Source organism: Nicotiana tomentosiformis, chromosome 10 (genome assembly GCF_000390325.3).
Source record: "Nicotiana tomentosiformis chromosome 10, ASM39032v3, whole genome shotgun sequence".
Lineage (NCBI taxonomy): Eukaryota > Viridiplantae > Streptophyta > Magnoliopsida > Solanales > Solanaceae > Nicotiana > Nicotiana tomentosiformis.
The window spans coordinates 36016110-36029570 of record NC_090821.1 but is presented as its reverse complement, the minus strand read 5'-3'; the positions used below and the strand labels follow the sequence as shown (position 1 = coordinate 36029570).

The following is a 13461-nucleotide window of genomic DNA, read 5'->3' as shown; positions in this document are numbered from 1 at the left end:
AACAAATAAGGATACGCCATAAAACTAGAACTTCAACTAAAACAGGTTAATAACTCGCAATAAGTCAACCTTTCATCACTTGCTTATGAATGAACTTAACAATGAAAGGCATGATATATACTAACAACTTCAATTGAATACATATAAGAGTAACTCAACAACGATGGATAGAACATGTACTAACAACTTTGGTTAAATCATAATAAACTTGACGATGAAAGATATAGCCTATAATAGTAACTTCAATTAAGACACATAAGAGTAAACTCGGCAATGAAAGCTAGAGCATGAAATAACGACTACAATCTAAGCATATAAGAATGAATTTAACAATGAAAGATGTAACAAGTAATAAAAACTTCTAATTAAATGCGTAAAGTAACCTAAGAGTCTAAACCGGTCAATTTTGCCACATATAAGTCGGGCACACACCTGTCACCTCATGTACACGCCTTTCACATAAGCCAAAAAATACAATCAACCCAAATCCTAAGGGGTAGTTCCTCCACACAAGGTTAGGCAAGATACTTACCTCAAAGAAGCTAAATCAATGCTCTCAAAAGACCTTCCCATGTAAAACAACCTTCGGACGGCTCGAATCTAGCCAAAATAACTTAATATCATTAATAAAAGCCATAGAAAATAATTTTAGATAATAAAGCTTCGATCTTTAATGAAAACCAAAAAGTCAACCCTAGGCCCGTACCCCGAAACCTGACAAAACTCACAAAATCCGAACACCCATTACGATACGAGTCCAACCATACCAAAATCATTCAATTCTGACCTTAAATCGGCCTTCAAATCATTATTTTATATTTATAAAGATTTTACAAAAATTCTCAATTTCTCCAATTAAAATTACTAATTAAATGATAAAAATAAAGATGACATCATGAAATATAACCAAATTCATGTCAAGAATACTTATCCCAATCCAAAACGTGAAAATCTCCTCCAAAATCGCCCAAATCCGAGCTCTCTAACTCAAAAAGTGATAAAATAACAAAAGCCTTCGAGATAGAGCACTATATAATCTGCCTAGGGATTCTTCTTCGTGATCGCGGAAAATGTCTCGCGACCGCGAAGCACAAAACATAAGCTACCAAAATTACCTGTACGCGAACGCGATCTGCAGCCCTCAAACGCGACCCATCGTCTTAACTGACCTACACAAACACGACCCTACTCACGCGAACGCGATGGCCAATCCCCCGGCGCCCCTCCAGCTCTATCTCTACGCGATCGTGACATAAGGGTAGCGAACGCGATGACATCTTCCCCCAGGTTCCGCGAACGCGACGACCAACTTGCGAACGTGATGAGTAAATCCTCTGCCACCACAGATGCATTTCGCGATCGTGATCGCGTTCGTCCTCACGCGAACGCGATGAACTGTAAAACATCAGAAAACCAGCAACTCCAAAACATGAAGAAATGGCCTACGCCCATCCGAAACATATCTGAGGCCCCCAGGACCTCTCTAAACATATCAACCAATCCCATAACACAACGCGGACCTGCTCGAGGCCTCAAATCACATCAAACAACATCAAAACTATGAATCGCACCTCAATTCAAGCCTAACGATCTAATGAACTTTCAACTTCTACAACTCGCGCCGAATAATATCAAATCAACCCGGAATGACCTCAAATTTTGCATGCAAGTCCCAAATGACACAACAGAATTATACCAACTCCCGGAATCACAATCCGAACTCGATATCAACAAAGTCAACTCCCAATCAAACCTCTCTATCTTACAAACCTTCAACTTTCCAACTTTCGCCAAAAAGCATCAAATCAACCTACGGACCTCCAAATCCAAATCTGGACATACGCCTAAGTCCAAAATACCATACGAAACTATTGGAATTGTCACACCATTCCGGAGTCGTCTACAAGTCAAACTCTGGCCAACTCTTATCACTTAAGCTTCTAAAACAAGAATCATTCTTCCAAATCAATCCCGAATTGCCCGAAAACCGAAACCGACCATACACGCAAGTCATAATACACAATACGAAGTTTCTCGAAACCTTCAACCACCGAACGGAATGCTAAAAGTCAAAATGACTGGTCGGATCGTTACAAATATCTTAATCAAAAGCTTCTTAATATATATGCGATTATAAAGGAGGCTACAATTTGTTGAAAACGGTCACAAACTTTAAGACGTGAAGCATCAAGCATAACCAATTATATTGCTCATATTCACATTTTAAACTATGTTTTGTTGAAATTCAAAATATAAGAAAACTGTCAACTAGAATATTTAATATATTAGAATAATTACTTAAGAAAAAGGTTATACCAATTGAATTAGTTGTGTACAGCCTACAAACTATAATTTTGATCGGCGATAAAATCATTTGAATAGGCTTACTGCTCATCCATTTCAGCTTGTACTTTTTTCTTTTAAAATTTTAATTACTCATTATGTTTTGATATTATTTATATATTTCAAAAAAGTATGCACTAGACATATGATATACATGTAACGCACGTATAGTAATACTATAAAACCCATATTATCTCATTAATTTGAAAGTGATAGTTTTTCTTTTATCGATTCATTTGATCTTAGCTATAAATAGTCATCTCCCCATAGGCAAATGGCCCGAGAGTCCTAAAAATAACAGATAAGACTTAGTAAAATATGTGGAAGTCGCCATCATCGTCCTCTTCCCTCAACATTCATCTATTTCTATTTCTTCTGATCAGCAGCCAACATGTTACTGTTTCATCACAGCCACTATACACAAATTCAAGATGGATTGTGAACTCAACAGGGCAAAGAGTGAAACTGGCATGTATAAATTGGGTGTCACATATGGAAGTTATGGTGGCAGAAGGGCTAAACCAACAGCCAGTGAATGCAATTTCTCAAGCTATTATCAACATGGGTTTTAATTGTGTTAGACTTACTTGGCCTCTCTTCTTGTTTACTAATGATTCTTTGGGATCAATAACTGTAAGACAATCTTTCAAGAACCTTGGACTGTTTGGTTCCATTGTTGGTCTTCAAGCTAACAATCCTTCCATTGTTGATCTCTCTGTCCTCGATGCTTACCAGGTAACAAATTTGCATTCCGAATTTAAGTTACATACACTAACTGTATAAAGATTTTTTTACGTCAACAATATATTTCAAAATTAGTTATCATTTTTGTTAAGACACAAATTTATCTGTAATTACCTTATAAGTTACCTAATTGTGTTATCAATTACATAACTTAAATTCCTCTGTTCCTAGATGATTGATGATTTGTTGCTTGACTAGTGACTTACGCAAATCTTTTTTCTTGCTCAAACAAGAAGTTAAGAAATATAAGATAAATTTTAGGTATAGAAGTTGTTAGAAGTCACATTTCAATGGGGACACCTAGTTTATTAAGTTTATCAACTATGTAGGGTTAGCTCCGGAAAAAAGGAAAAATACGATTAGCATTATTCTATGTTGATGGAAGACTTGGGCCGAAAATAGATATTCCTTCCATCCCATAATTATTGTCCACATTTCACTTTTTGGATCGATGTCATTTTCCATTATTGCGATCACTGTATAATAATATAGATCCAGTGTAATCTTTTATAAAGAGATCTAAAAGAATATTTTAATGGATTTTTCCAATCATTTAAAACCTATCAAAATTCAACTCGTGTTCCTTTTAAAATGTCGAGTATTTCACAGACCAACTAAATTGTTTAAATTGTTTGAGTGAAAGAGTATCTTGAACTTTTTTTTGTTTGTAGTTAGTTGTACTTGCGGAATTGTAAATATATCATTTTTATATAAGTATGCTCATTAAATTAATTTCTGTACTATGCGTGTCAAAGTTTGTTTATTATCAAACCTTTGGTAAAGATCGAATTTAGATTTTATTTATATCATAGCTAAGGAATGTATTCTTATCTCTTTCATTGGCCACTGACAATAAAGATAGTATAAATCACCACCCTAATATCATAGGAATATGGATAATTGTGCAGCTCTGTAATTCCTAAAACTTGATATTATATCTACTTTTGGAAAAGAATCAAATAGAGAAATGTTTCTTTGAGCTACTTACTCTATTCGTTCACTTGGGAGTCTGAAACGGGTTTGTTTGGAATCTTAAAAACCATTTTATAATAGCTGATTCAATCTGTTTTGTTTTATTCTATCTTATCTTTAAGTAGTTTATGTACCAATGACGTTGTACTGATGGTGACCCCCAACAAATATCAACTGTTCTTGCACGCCACTATTCCTTTTTTATTTCTTAAAAAAGGTGCAACCTAAAAAGTAATTAGATCTAGGTTCAGTTGATCAAGTAGAGCAATCCCAACACAAATTAAAATTGTAATTTTATTGGATGATAAACAACCTAAATGTACTGTTTCCGTTCCAAAATAATGACATAGTGCAAAATATGACAGTTAATCCATCTAAGTTTCAGTGTTGATCTATAGGTTGATACTTTATATTTTAAAAACAACATTCATGCATTTACTTAAAAACTACACAAAATATATATTGTAAATCACAATTTTATATAATTAAAATTATTGTAAACTTATCATCAGAAAAAATTATATTCTGAAATAGTTAGTAACAGTGTCATTCTTGTTGAGACGTTTAGTTTTTCCTCCATTAGCTAATTTTCTTATTTCAATACTCTTTTCATTTACCATATGTAGTATGTCCAATTATTATCCATTTAACAATAGGAATATATGACAGGCAGTGGTGGCTAGCCTTGCAAAAAACAATGTAATGATGATATTAGATAATCACATAAGCAAGCCTGGGTGGTGCTGCAGCAGATTTGATGGGAATGGCTTCTTTGGAGATGAGTACTTTGACCCTGACCTCTGGGTCCAAGGCCTTACCAAAGTAGCCACTATTTTCAAGAGTACTAACAATGTAGTAGGCATGAGCTTAAGAAATGAACTTCGTGGACTTCTACAAAATGCTGATGATTGGTACAGGTATATACACCACTATTCAATCTATCAAAAATGAAAAATCTTCTAAACATTGTTGAAAATCTACCTATAAATATTTTCCTGAAAATGACTTCCGTTGCAGCAAGCACTACATGGTTGAAAATTATCTAAACAATGTATATAATTGGACTAAGTTCCAACACATCACCATGAATGCAGTTTATGTTCCAACATTTTACCGCGCCTGATTGCTACATGCACTAACTCAAAAATTTATATTTGTTGCTATGGTTCACCAATTAAAGTGGTGGTTGTTGAGCCAGGTACATGCAGAAAGGAGCTGAAGCAGTGCATGCAGCTAATCCCAATGTTCTTGTTATACTATCCGGCCTAAGTTTCGACAAGGATCTTTCTTTCTTGCACGAAAGACCAGTAAACTTGACATTCAGTGGCAAGCTAGTTTACGAGATTCATCGATATGGTTTCACAGATGGAGATACTTGGTCAGGAGACAATCCAAACCAAGCATGCGGAGTAGTGTTAAATGACATGGTGAGCAAAGGAACATTTGTGTTAGAACAAGGCTACCCATTGTTTGTGAGCGAGTTTGGAGTGGATCAAAGAGGCACTAATGTGAATGACAATAGGTATTTCAATTGCTTTCTTGGACTGGCAGCTGAACTTGACTTTGATTGGGCACTCTGGACACTTGTTGGGAGCTATTATTTGAGAGATGGGGTTGTGGGGCTCAATGAGTACTATGGGGTTTTAGATTGGAACTGGCGAGATATCAGGAACTCAAGCTTTCTGGAAAGAATCTCAGCCATTCGCTCTCCATTCCAAGGTATAAGCTGAAGTGGTAACATCTATGTTGGTCTGACTTTTCAAAAATGTTGCTCTCACCCCGTCCCCCGTGTCAGATCCTCCAAAAATGCACTAATTTTGGAGGATCCGACACACAATCTAGCAACATTTTTGAAAAGTTCGAGCAACATAGGATAACATAATTGTTAAAAGTTATCTATGAAAAAAGAACTAAGCATTTACCTTGGTTCAAATGCAGGACCAGGATATACCGAGACTCGTCTCCATAAAGTGATTTTCCATCCAAAGACAGGGCTTTGTGTTCGAAGAACCTCATTGCTGCAGCCATTGGAGTTAGGTTCATGCTCTGAGGCTGCAGCATGGAGCTATGCTCCCCAAAAAACACTGACAGTCATCGGAACTTACTTTTGCCTGCAAGCAGATGAGCTTGGGGAGCCAGCAAAACTTGGTATAACATGCAGTGATGACAGCTCAAAATGGGAAACCATCTCGGACTCTAAGATGCACCTGTCTTCTAAGCTACAAGATGCTACTAGTGTCTGCTTGGATGTTGATTCCAACAATGTTATTGTCACACAAACATGCAAGTGTTTGAGCACAAATGACACAACATGTGATCCTGGAAGTCAGTGGTTCAAAATTATTGACAGCACAAGGGTGACAAAAACAACAAAATCCTTTCTTCAAATCAAACCAATCATTCATTTTCTAGCAAGAAGTTTCTTCGGAAGCTACATCTGATAACATAGAGTACTTCATTTAGACATGCAATTGAAGATTTTTCAACACTTAAATACTCATGGAATTGTTGGACACTCTAATAGTTCACAAATGGATTTTATCATTGCAATACAAGTCATTCTTCCATGGCATCTCCACCTTCAATCACTTGTACAATCTCTCTCAATGGTGTAATCTTTGTAAGGAGAACTTCTGCAAGCCAAAGAATTCCAGCCAACGCATTAGCAAAATTCCATTCAGAAGTCAAATTACCATGATAGTTGCTCTATTACATTGCATGTTGACAAGTCTGAGAACACTAACCAGTCTTTTTGGGGAACGAGTAACCTTTTTGTGGATAGGTGCGGGGATTAGGCGACAAATGGTTTCTTAAGTACTCCGTGTTTCCCTAACAATCAAGATAAGAGTTTAGAAGCCACATGCTATAAAAAACAAAAAATGGTGTTATGCATTCTACACTGAAAATTTGTCATTATCGCTAGAAAGAGCTTTTTTTTCCCCATTAGGTTCACTTAAAGGAAAGCTGACCTTTGTTATCACACAGATATCAACATTGCTGCCACTACCGAGGTCATTGAATACTCCGGACAATATGGCCTCTGCTACTAGCTTTATCCCTTCATCCCTCTGCAACGAATTCCCCTCAACATTCAGGATTCATAATACATCTACCAGCCAAATGCAGCAAAGTATTCTAGCTGAAAGAAACAAACTTACGTTCATCCCTTCCCGGTATTTTGACTCAAAGATAGCCATTGATGCGAGGGAACCAGAGCCCATTGTGGCATATGGCAGAGTATCAGTTGATCCATGTGGATAAATCTGAGAGGCGATCAATTGACCAAATAGTGGAACTTTGATGACAATGCGGAAAAATATATACACACACACGCCCACATACATTTATATACATACTTATACACAAATATAAATGTGAAGACTACTTACAGTATGCAGATGGGGACCTGTGACATCCACACCACCAAGGACCAAAGCAGCTGAGACATGGCCTTGGTAGCTGGTAAAGAGAACATAGTTAGGCTTCTAGGATTGATTTTTTAATGCACTCGAAGACACTACTATGCCTATTAGGAACATTAACAATAGAAGCTTTACCTGAAAAGGTGAGACTTCAAAAGAGTAAGAGCTGTCACAACCCTGGATTCACGACCAGTGTGAAACCTATGAAGCTTCAGCTGGGAACTGACCATGTCTAGAGAATAACAGTTCTAAATTAACATTAAGAGATGACATAGAGCGGGGAGAGAGAGAGAGAGAGAGAGAGAGAACCGGATTGGAAACTTAAAAGGAGAAGGTCTATTGCAAACAATTTCCAAAAACTGCTAGAATACGGATATAAAGCTCATTACCAGTAACCGCCTCTGTATCAGCAGCTGTCCCAGCTCCGCAGCAATATATATTAGGAGCCATGTAATGAATTTTCTCACAGTTTTTATCTGCAACAATTGGCCCTTCAGTTGCCCGTGTGTCCGCTCCAAGGATAACACCATCCTGAACAAGAATCATGCTCAAGAAGTTGATTAAGGGCTACGATTCCAGATTCTGCATGACTTGTGCATAATCGAACAGATAAAGTAACCCCAAAATGTCACATTTTCTAACAAGCATGTTATAATATGTCAATTAAGCACTATTTCCAAGGTCTGCTGATTCATCATGCAAGGGCTCATGGAAAATCAATAAGAGCACTACAGATAAAAGCCAAATTGTCCATAAAAACAACAGAAGAGGGAAAGAAGAGAAAGATGGGAAGGAGCAGCAATCTTTGAGAAGTACTATTCATTGAAATGCAAATAACTCTTATTCAGTTTTTTATCAGCATTACTATTTTAATTTCATTCTCTGGAAGGCAACCTAAATGTGTTTATAGATAGTTAAACTAAACCGAGAAGTATAATCAGTTGAATGAAGTTAATACCACAAAGTAGAAACTACCGGGTCTCAATTCCAGACAATGACCTACATCATGATGCCCGTCTTTATTTTCTCAATAAGTATGATGTTCTTTTCTGGATCTTGAAAGACTACCTTCTGCTTTGTGACCTCATCAACAGCTTTTCCTCAAGCTTCCTGCTATTTAAGTAGAAAAATATGCATAGTCCCTACATAATTTCCTCTCTTGCTAGGCAACTGACCAAAACTCAAAAGTGCGAGATTTCATCATTTAAAAAAATCAACTATGGCGTTTGGTAACGTATGTAGATGAATTCTAATCCGACTGAAGAAAGCACAGACAGAACTAAGCTTCAGTTTTCTACACTAGCATCTTACAGTAAAAGGAAGGCAGAATACATAGTTTACCCCTGATGTTGAGACCAAATCCATGTACACACCTATCGAACACGGCAACCCTTTACACACCCAACCTTTTCAAAGTGTGTCTAATACAAACCTAAGTTGCGCAGACTCTTCGTTTTTGGTGCCGCACTTGTCAAGACAAGGGACGGGTGCGGGTGCGGGATACGTCCCGGATTCGGTCAACTAACTTCGGATACTAAAAACCAAGAATGCAAGGGGTCAAGTTCAGATTCGGACTTCTGGTAGACAGTAGCAGCGATGAAGAGTTGGTGGAAGGCATTGATGGCTTTCTTTTTCTCTTTATAGCTCTATTTTTTATAATTTTGAATTTTCATAGCTGAATCCCTACACCCGTATCCATATCTGGATCCGCTCTCCCGAATCTTAAAATTTAGATTTTGCCAAATCCGACACTCGGATCCGTGCCCGTATCGGATACCCGCACCCGAGTCCGAGCAACTTAGATACAAATCACTTTTTCCAGGTGGTGCGCACTTGTTTAACAAAAAAAATGAGCGCATACAATCGGTAAATATTGGCCCCAATCCTTATTAAGTGCCATGTGTCAAAATTTTATTGGTTTCCAATTTTTTCTTTTATTTTCCTTATTTTCTTTAATTTCTTCTTCCCTAACGCTAGCCCTCTTCCATCAAGACCACCGGCCACCGTCTATTAACACAACCGTCCTCCTTCAAAAATACCATAATGTCATATTCCCTTCTTTCTTCAACTTTCAGATGCAAAAGTTTTAAATTCTTTTCTTTTTTGAAAGATCAGATTCTTGGTATTAATAAATAAGATCAAAGTCCATGCATAATTAATAGGCATGATTGGTAAGTGAGTAGGCTCCTCTATAACTACTACTCGGCCATTAAAATCAATCACCGACGAAGCTAATGAGGCCAAAATCCGACAGCGATGAATCCACCATTATCACCGGCAAGATTTGAAAGATCTTCGTCCTCTGTCTTATCACAATTCTAGATTAGGAAGATGAATTTTATCTTTTACTTATTTTTCTTTGTTTACCAGAAACACGACTTTTTGAGAAGAAAACAGGACTATGTTCCAATTCTTGATTGAATGAACAGATCTGGAAAAACAAATAGTCTTTTGAGTATTTCTGATTTTGGGTGAGATGAATTTCTTGAAATTATTGATGAGTTTTCATGGGGTCTAAAACTAACTATAATAGAGGTAAGCAAACAGAAGGAGTGGGTTGGTGGAGAGGAGGGTTTGGAATTTGTCTTTGGGGAAGGAGGTGGAGAAGATGATCAAAAGTGGGGTTTGGAAGAAGAGGAGGCGGGTGGGGGAGGGGATTCATTTATGTTTTTCTACTCTAAATTATTCTTTTTTTTTGGGCCATTTGGGGTGCAAATTAGATATTTTTTTTCCTTGAGCTATGACACGTGTCATGCTTTAATTGGCCAGTGTGATACAATCTCCAAGAAGGAGTGGTCTGGTCAAAAGTGGTATGTCTCAGACACAATTGTGAGTGTGTAAAAGGTTACCCGTGGTCGACATGGTTGTCACAAGAATAAGGCCTCAAGCCCAGGGGGCAAAATATGAATTCAGCCTAAAAAGAACACAGATTGCAGACAACTCATGCGTATGGTTAGACTATTAAACGAAATACATTTTTTTGACCAAGAACTTACAAGGAAATCCATGCAGCATTAAATGACATTCTAATATGTTTTTTCCTCCTTTTTCACAGTATTGTTGATGTCAAACTTCTGGTCGGATGAACTAAATTATTTAGCAACGCAAAAGAATGCAGATCATAGAAGCAACCAGCTCAAGAGTCACCATATTGTACGCTCTAGTCAGTTGCTGATTATGTTGAACTACTGATTATGTTGAACAATCAGTATAATTAATTTCAAGAAATTGTATGATCTCTATGATGTCATATGATTCTATTGCTATTTTAACTAAAGCACAACACTATTTTGAGAAGAATTTCTTATGAATGTAGTCAAACGAAACCAAGGTAAGCTTGGACCACTATAATGTTAAGACATCTTTGCTCTTAATGGTTCTCATTTCACAACTTATGTGCTAGATTCCAAACATCTCTGAATTGCCAGATGAGGAGAACAAAATTCGCTCCCTCTTTTTTGCTCTGTAAATATAATAAATTCCTTTGCACTAAATTAGGTCTGAGCAGTGTTATATAAGCACACCACAATGCAAGAGGCATTGCCAACATGCCTTATGCATGGCAGAGGTGAAACTATGCTGAGGAGTTATCTTTCTTGAGTGAGGCCTTCACCTGTATGGTTTTGGTCTGACGCTTTTACACCCTTATTACAAGGAGTGCCCATATTTGAGTGAGGCCTTCAAATTTTTACTTCATTTTTTACCTTAGCCAATTAATAAGAGGTGTTTCCATCATAAGATCATTTAAAATTCTCTCTGTTTATTTATGTATTTAAGGAAAAGCAAAGTGCGTGTCCTAATCTGCAAAAAGCAGCAGCCCTTCCCCTCATGCCGGATCCTCTCTCCCTTTTGACCACAACTTTCATCAATGTAGCTTCTCTCGCTTATTTTTTATTTTTTCCATTTTTTTCCGAATCATTGATCATATTGAATTTTTTAGCACATTAAAAGAAATAAGTCCTATAAGGCGTTCGCTTCACAGCTTGAGGCATACATCTCACTTTTTAGCAAGAAAAATAGCTTCTCTATTTTTAATACACATGTGGTAAGCTGTAGGAGGTTCAAGATCTTGCTACATCAGATTAACAGTGCATATCATACTTAGAAAGAGAAGACTTTGAAATGAAAACATTGAGTAGAGTGAGTGGAATTGGGATATGAATAAATCTATGTTTATTATGTTGATATGAATAAGCTTTCCGGTCTTGAAGCTCGGGAGGAATATAGATAATAATGATCACTTAATAGATAATAATGGTCAGTTAGGGTAACGTATTCCATATTTTCAGAAGTCTACATGAAAATTGTGTGAGATCAAGAATCCTTTGTTTTTACTTACAACAACAACTAAGCCTCAATCCCAAACAAGTTAGGTGGGTTGTATGAATCATCACTGACCATGTTATAATCCTTTGTTTTTACTTATAAAAAAAAAGGAAAAGAATCCTTTGTTTTCCGAGAACCCCTAGTTTACCTTTAAAGGAAAATGATTTAGTGTTGGAATGAAATGAACCCAATAATGTAGAACAGATAGGAGATTCATATAGCCGACCCAACAAATTTTGGGGTGAGGCATGGTTGACTCGTTGATCTGGACGAAAAGCAGGAATATTACGTATCCTGTGCCCCTGCCCCTGGGGCTACAACCCTAATACTGAAAGCGTTGCTTGTAGTTTTTTTATTCTTTGCAGAAATATTCATCACATCAAACCATTAAATTTTGAAATTTTTTCCAAAGTAAGGACCTTTAACTTACGTAATCCAACAATAGACACATAAAACACAAACTAAAACTAACCCAAATCGAAATTTTTAGCAAAGTAAAAAGGGGAACGGACCTGAAAAATTAAGCCGACGATGGTAGTACCAGTCTTGAGAAAAGAAGGAGCACGGAGTCCTTTATTGACCAGCATCTCATTCCTTCTACATAGATCAAAACTAAACCCACCTTTCTGGGGAACATCCATTGTTGCCTTAGCCGTCATTTTACCTCCAAATAAAACCTACCCACAGAGCAAATGTTAAAGACAGGAATGCAGTATAATGGAACTGTGAATCGGTAAGAAACTTAAAACCCTTAAATTAAAGTTCTTAGTAGGGACTTACTTGCTGCAGATGATGAGCTGAAAAGGCAAAGTTCGTAATCGGAAAGAGAGAGTGTGAAAATAGCCAAGGTTTGGAGAACAAGAAAAGGAGATCGATTGTGAAAATAACTGGTGAATCTGCTATGGACGGGTAACTCTTGGCTGCTTCGGTTAAGGCCCAAAATTTATTCAGTTGGGTTACCCAAATAGTCCACCGAATTTAGGCGAAAAATTCATAAATAGCCATTTTTAAGCCTGGTCAATCAAATTTAGCCACATAATCAAAAGTCAACCTTATTTAGCCACTAAATTAGTACGGAAAAGTGTTATTGACTAAATTTACCCCTACTCTATTTATAAATTTACGCAATACGACCTCACACTCTATGAATCTTGCGGCATAATGTACAGATTGAAGTAAGCTCTCAATTATTCTTCTCTTTCTTCGAATTTTCTGGTTTGATCTCAATGCTTTAATCTGTGCTAATCTTGAATTTTTTCAATGCATTAATCTGTGCTTAATTGTATAATATATCTTCTTGTTTATAATTCAGATCGTAAATAATAAAATCTACATTGTTCTGATATTATTATAAATTTTATATGAAAAACCTTTATTCTGTGCTTAATTGTATAATATATAAATGTAATTTAATTTAAAGTAATTTATATTATAGTACTGGAGGTATCTTTAATTCAAAACCACAAAAAATAACATAAAATGGTGCAGAACAAAAAGCCAGTATAATATGCTGGACTTTTCTTAATTAATATCTAAAACTCAGAAACGTCCAGTTGATTATACTGGAAGTATATGTGATTCAAATAAGAATAACACATCTAAGTTTTTAAGGTTTCTCTAATGTCTTGAATAAAATACTAGACTTTTATGATTA

The 13461-nt window shown here is 36.5% G+C and overlaps 2 protein-coding genes across 2 annotated transcripts; one reads left to right on the top strand and one right to left on the bottom strand.

Annotated features, from left to right (window-relative positions):
* Positions 1-2610: 2610 nt before the first annotated feature.
* On the top strand, positions 2611-6631 carry LOC138900634 (glycosyl hydrolase 5 family protein-like). Its single transcript, XM_070187748.1, has 4 exons — positions 2611-3078; positions 4729-4976; positions 5258-5778; positions 5998-6631. The coding sequence occupies exons 1-4, from the start codon at positions 2662-2664 to the stop codon at positions 6498-6500; spliced, it is 1689 nt and encodes a 562-aa protein (XP_070043849.1). The 5' UTR covers positions 2611-2661; the 3' UTR covers positions 6501-6631.
* LOC104091562 (proteasome subunit beta type-7-A) lies at positions 6418-12768 on the bottom strand. The gene is made up of 9 exons (XM_009596929.4): positions 12588-12768; positions 12320-12484; positions 7871-8012; positions 7617-7713; positions 7449-7518; positions 7218-7322; positions 7029-7127; positions 6804-6888; positions 6418-6692 (listed from the first exon to the last, which is right to left on the bottom strand). Exons 2-9 carry the CDS (start codon positions 12464-12466, stop codon positions 6616-6618), a joined length of 822 nt encoding a protein of 273 aa, XP_009595224.1. The 5' UTR covers positions 12467-12484; positions 12588-12768; the 3' UTR covers positions 6418-6615.
* Positions 12769-13461: the final 693 nt, after the last annotated feature.

Coding starts and splice junctions, on each gene's coding strand:
- LOC138900634 (XM_070187748.1), top strand. CDS start 2,662: ATGTGGAAGTCGCCATCATCGTCCTCTTCCCTCAACATTCATCTATTT. Junction 4,977..5,257: donor AATGCTGATGATTGGTACAG/GTATATACACCA, acceptor TTGTTGAGCCAG/GTACATGCAGAAAGGAGCTG. Junction 5,779..5,997: donor CATTCGCTCTCCATTCCAAG/GTATAAGCTGAA, acceptor GTTCAAATGCAG/GACCAGGATATACCGAGACT.
- LOC104091562 (XM_009596929.4), bottom strand. CDS start 12,466: ATGACGGCTAAGGCAACAATGGATGTTCCCCAGAAAGGTGGGTTTAGT. Junction 7,519..7,616: donor TTGAAGTCTCACCTTTTCAG/GTAAAGCTTCTA, acceptor TCTCTTTACCAG/CTACCAAGGCCATGTCTCAG. Junction 6,693..6,803: donor CTCGTTCCCCAAAAAGACTG/GTTAGTGTTCTC, acceptor TTTGGCTTGCAG/AAGTTCTCCTTACAAAGATT.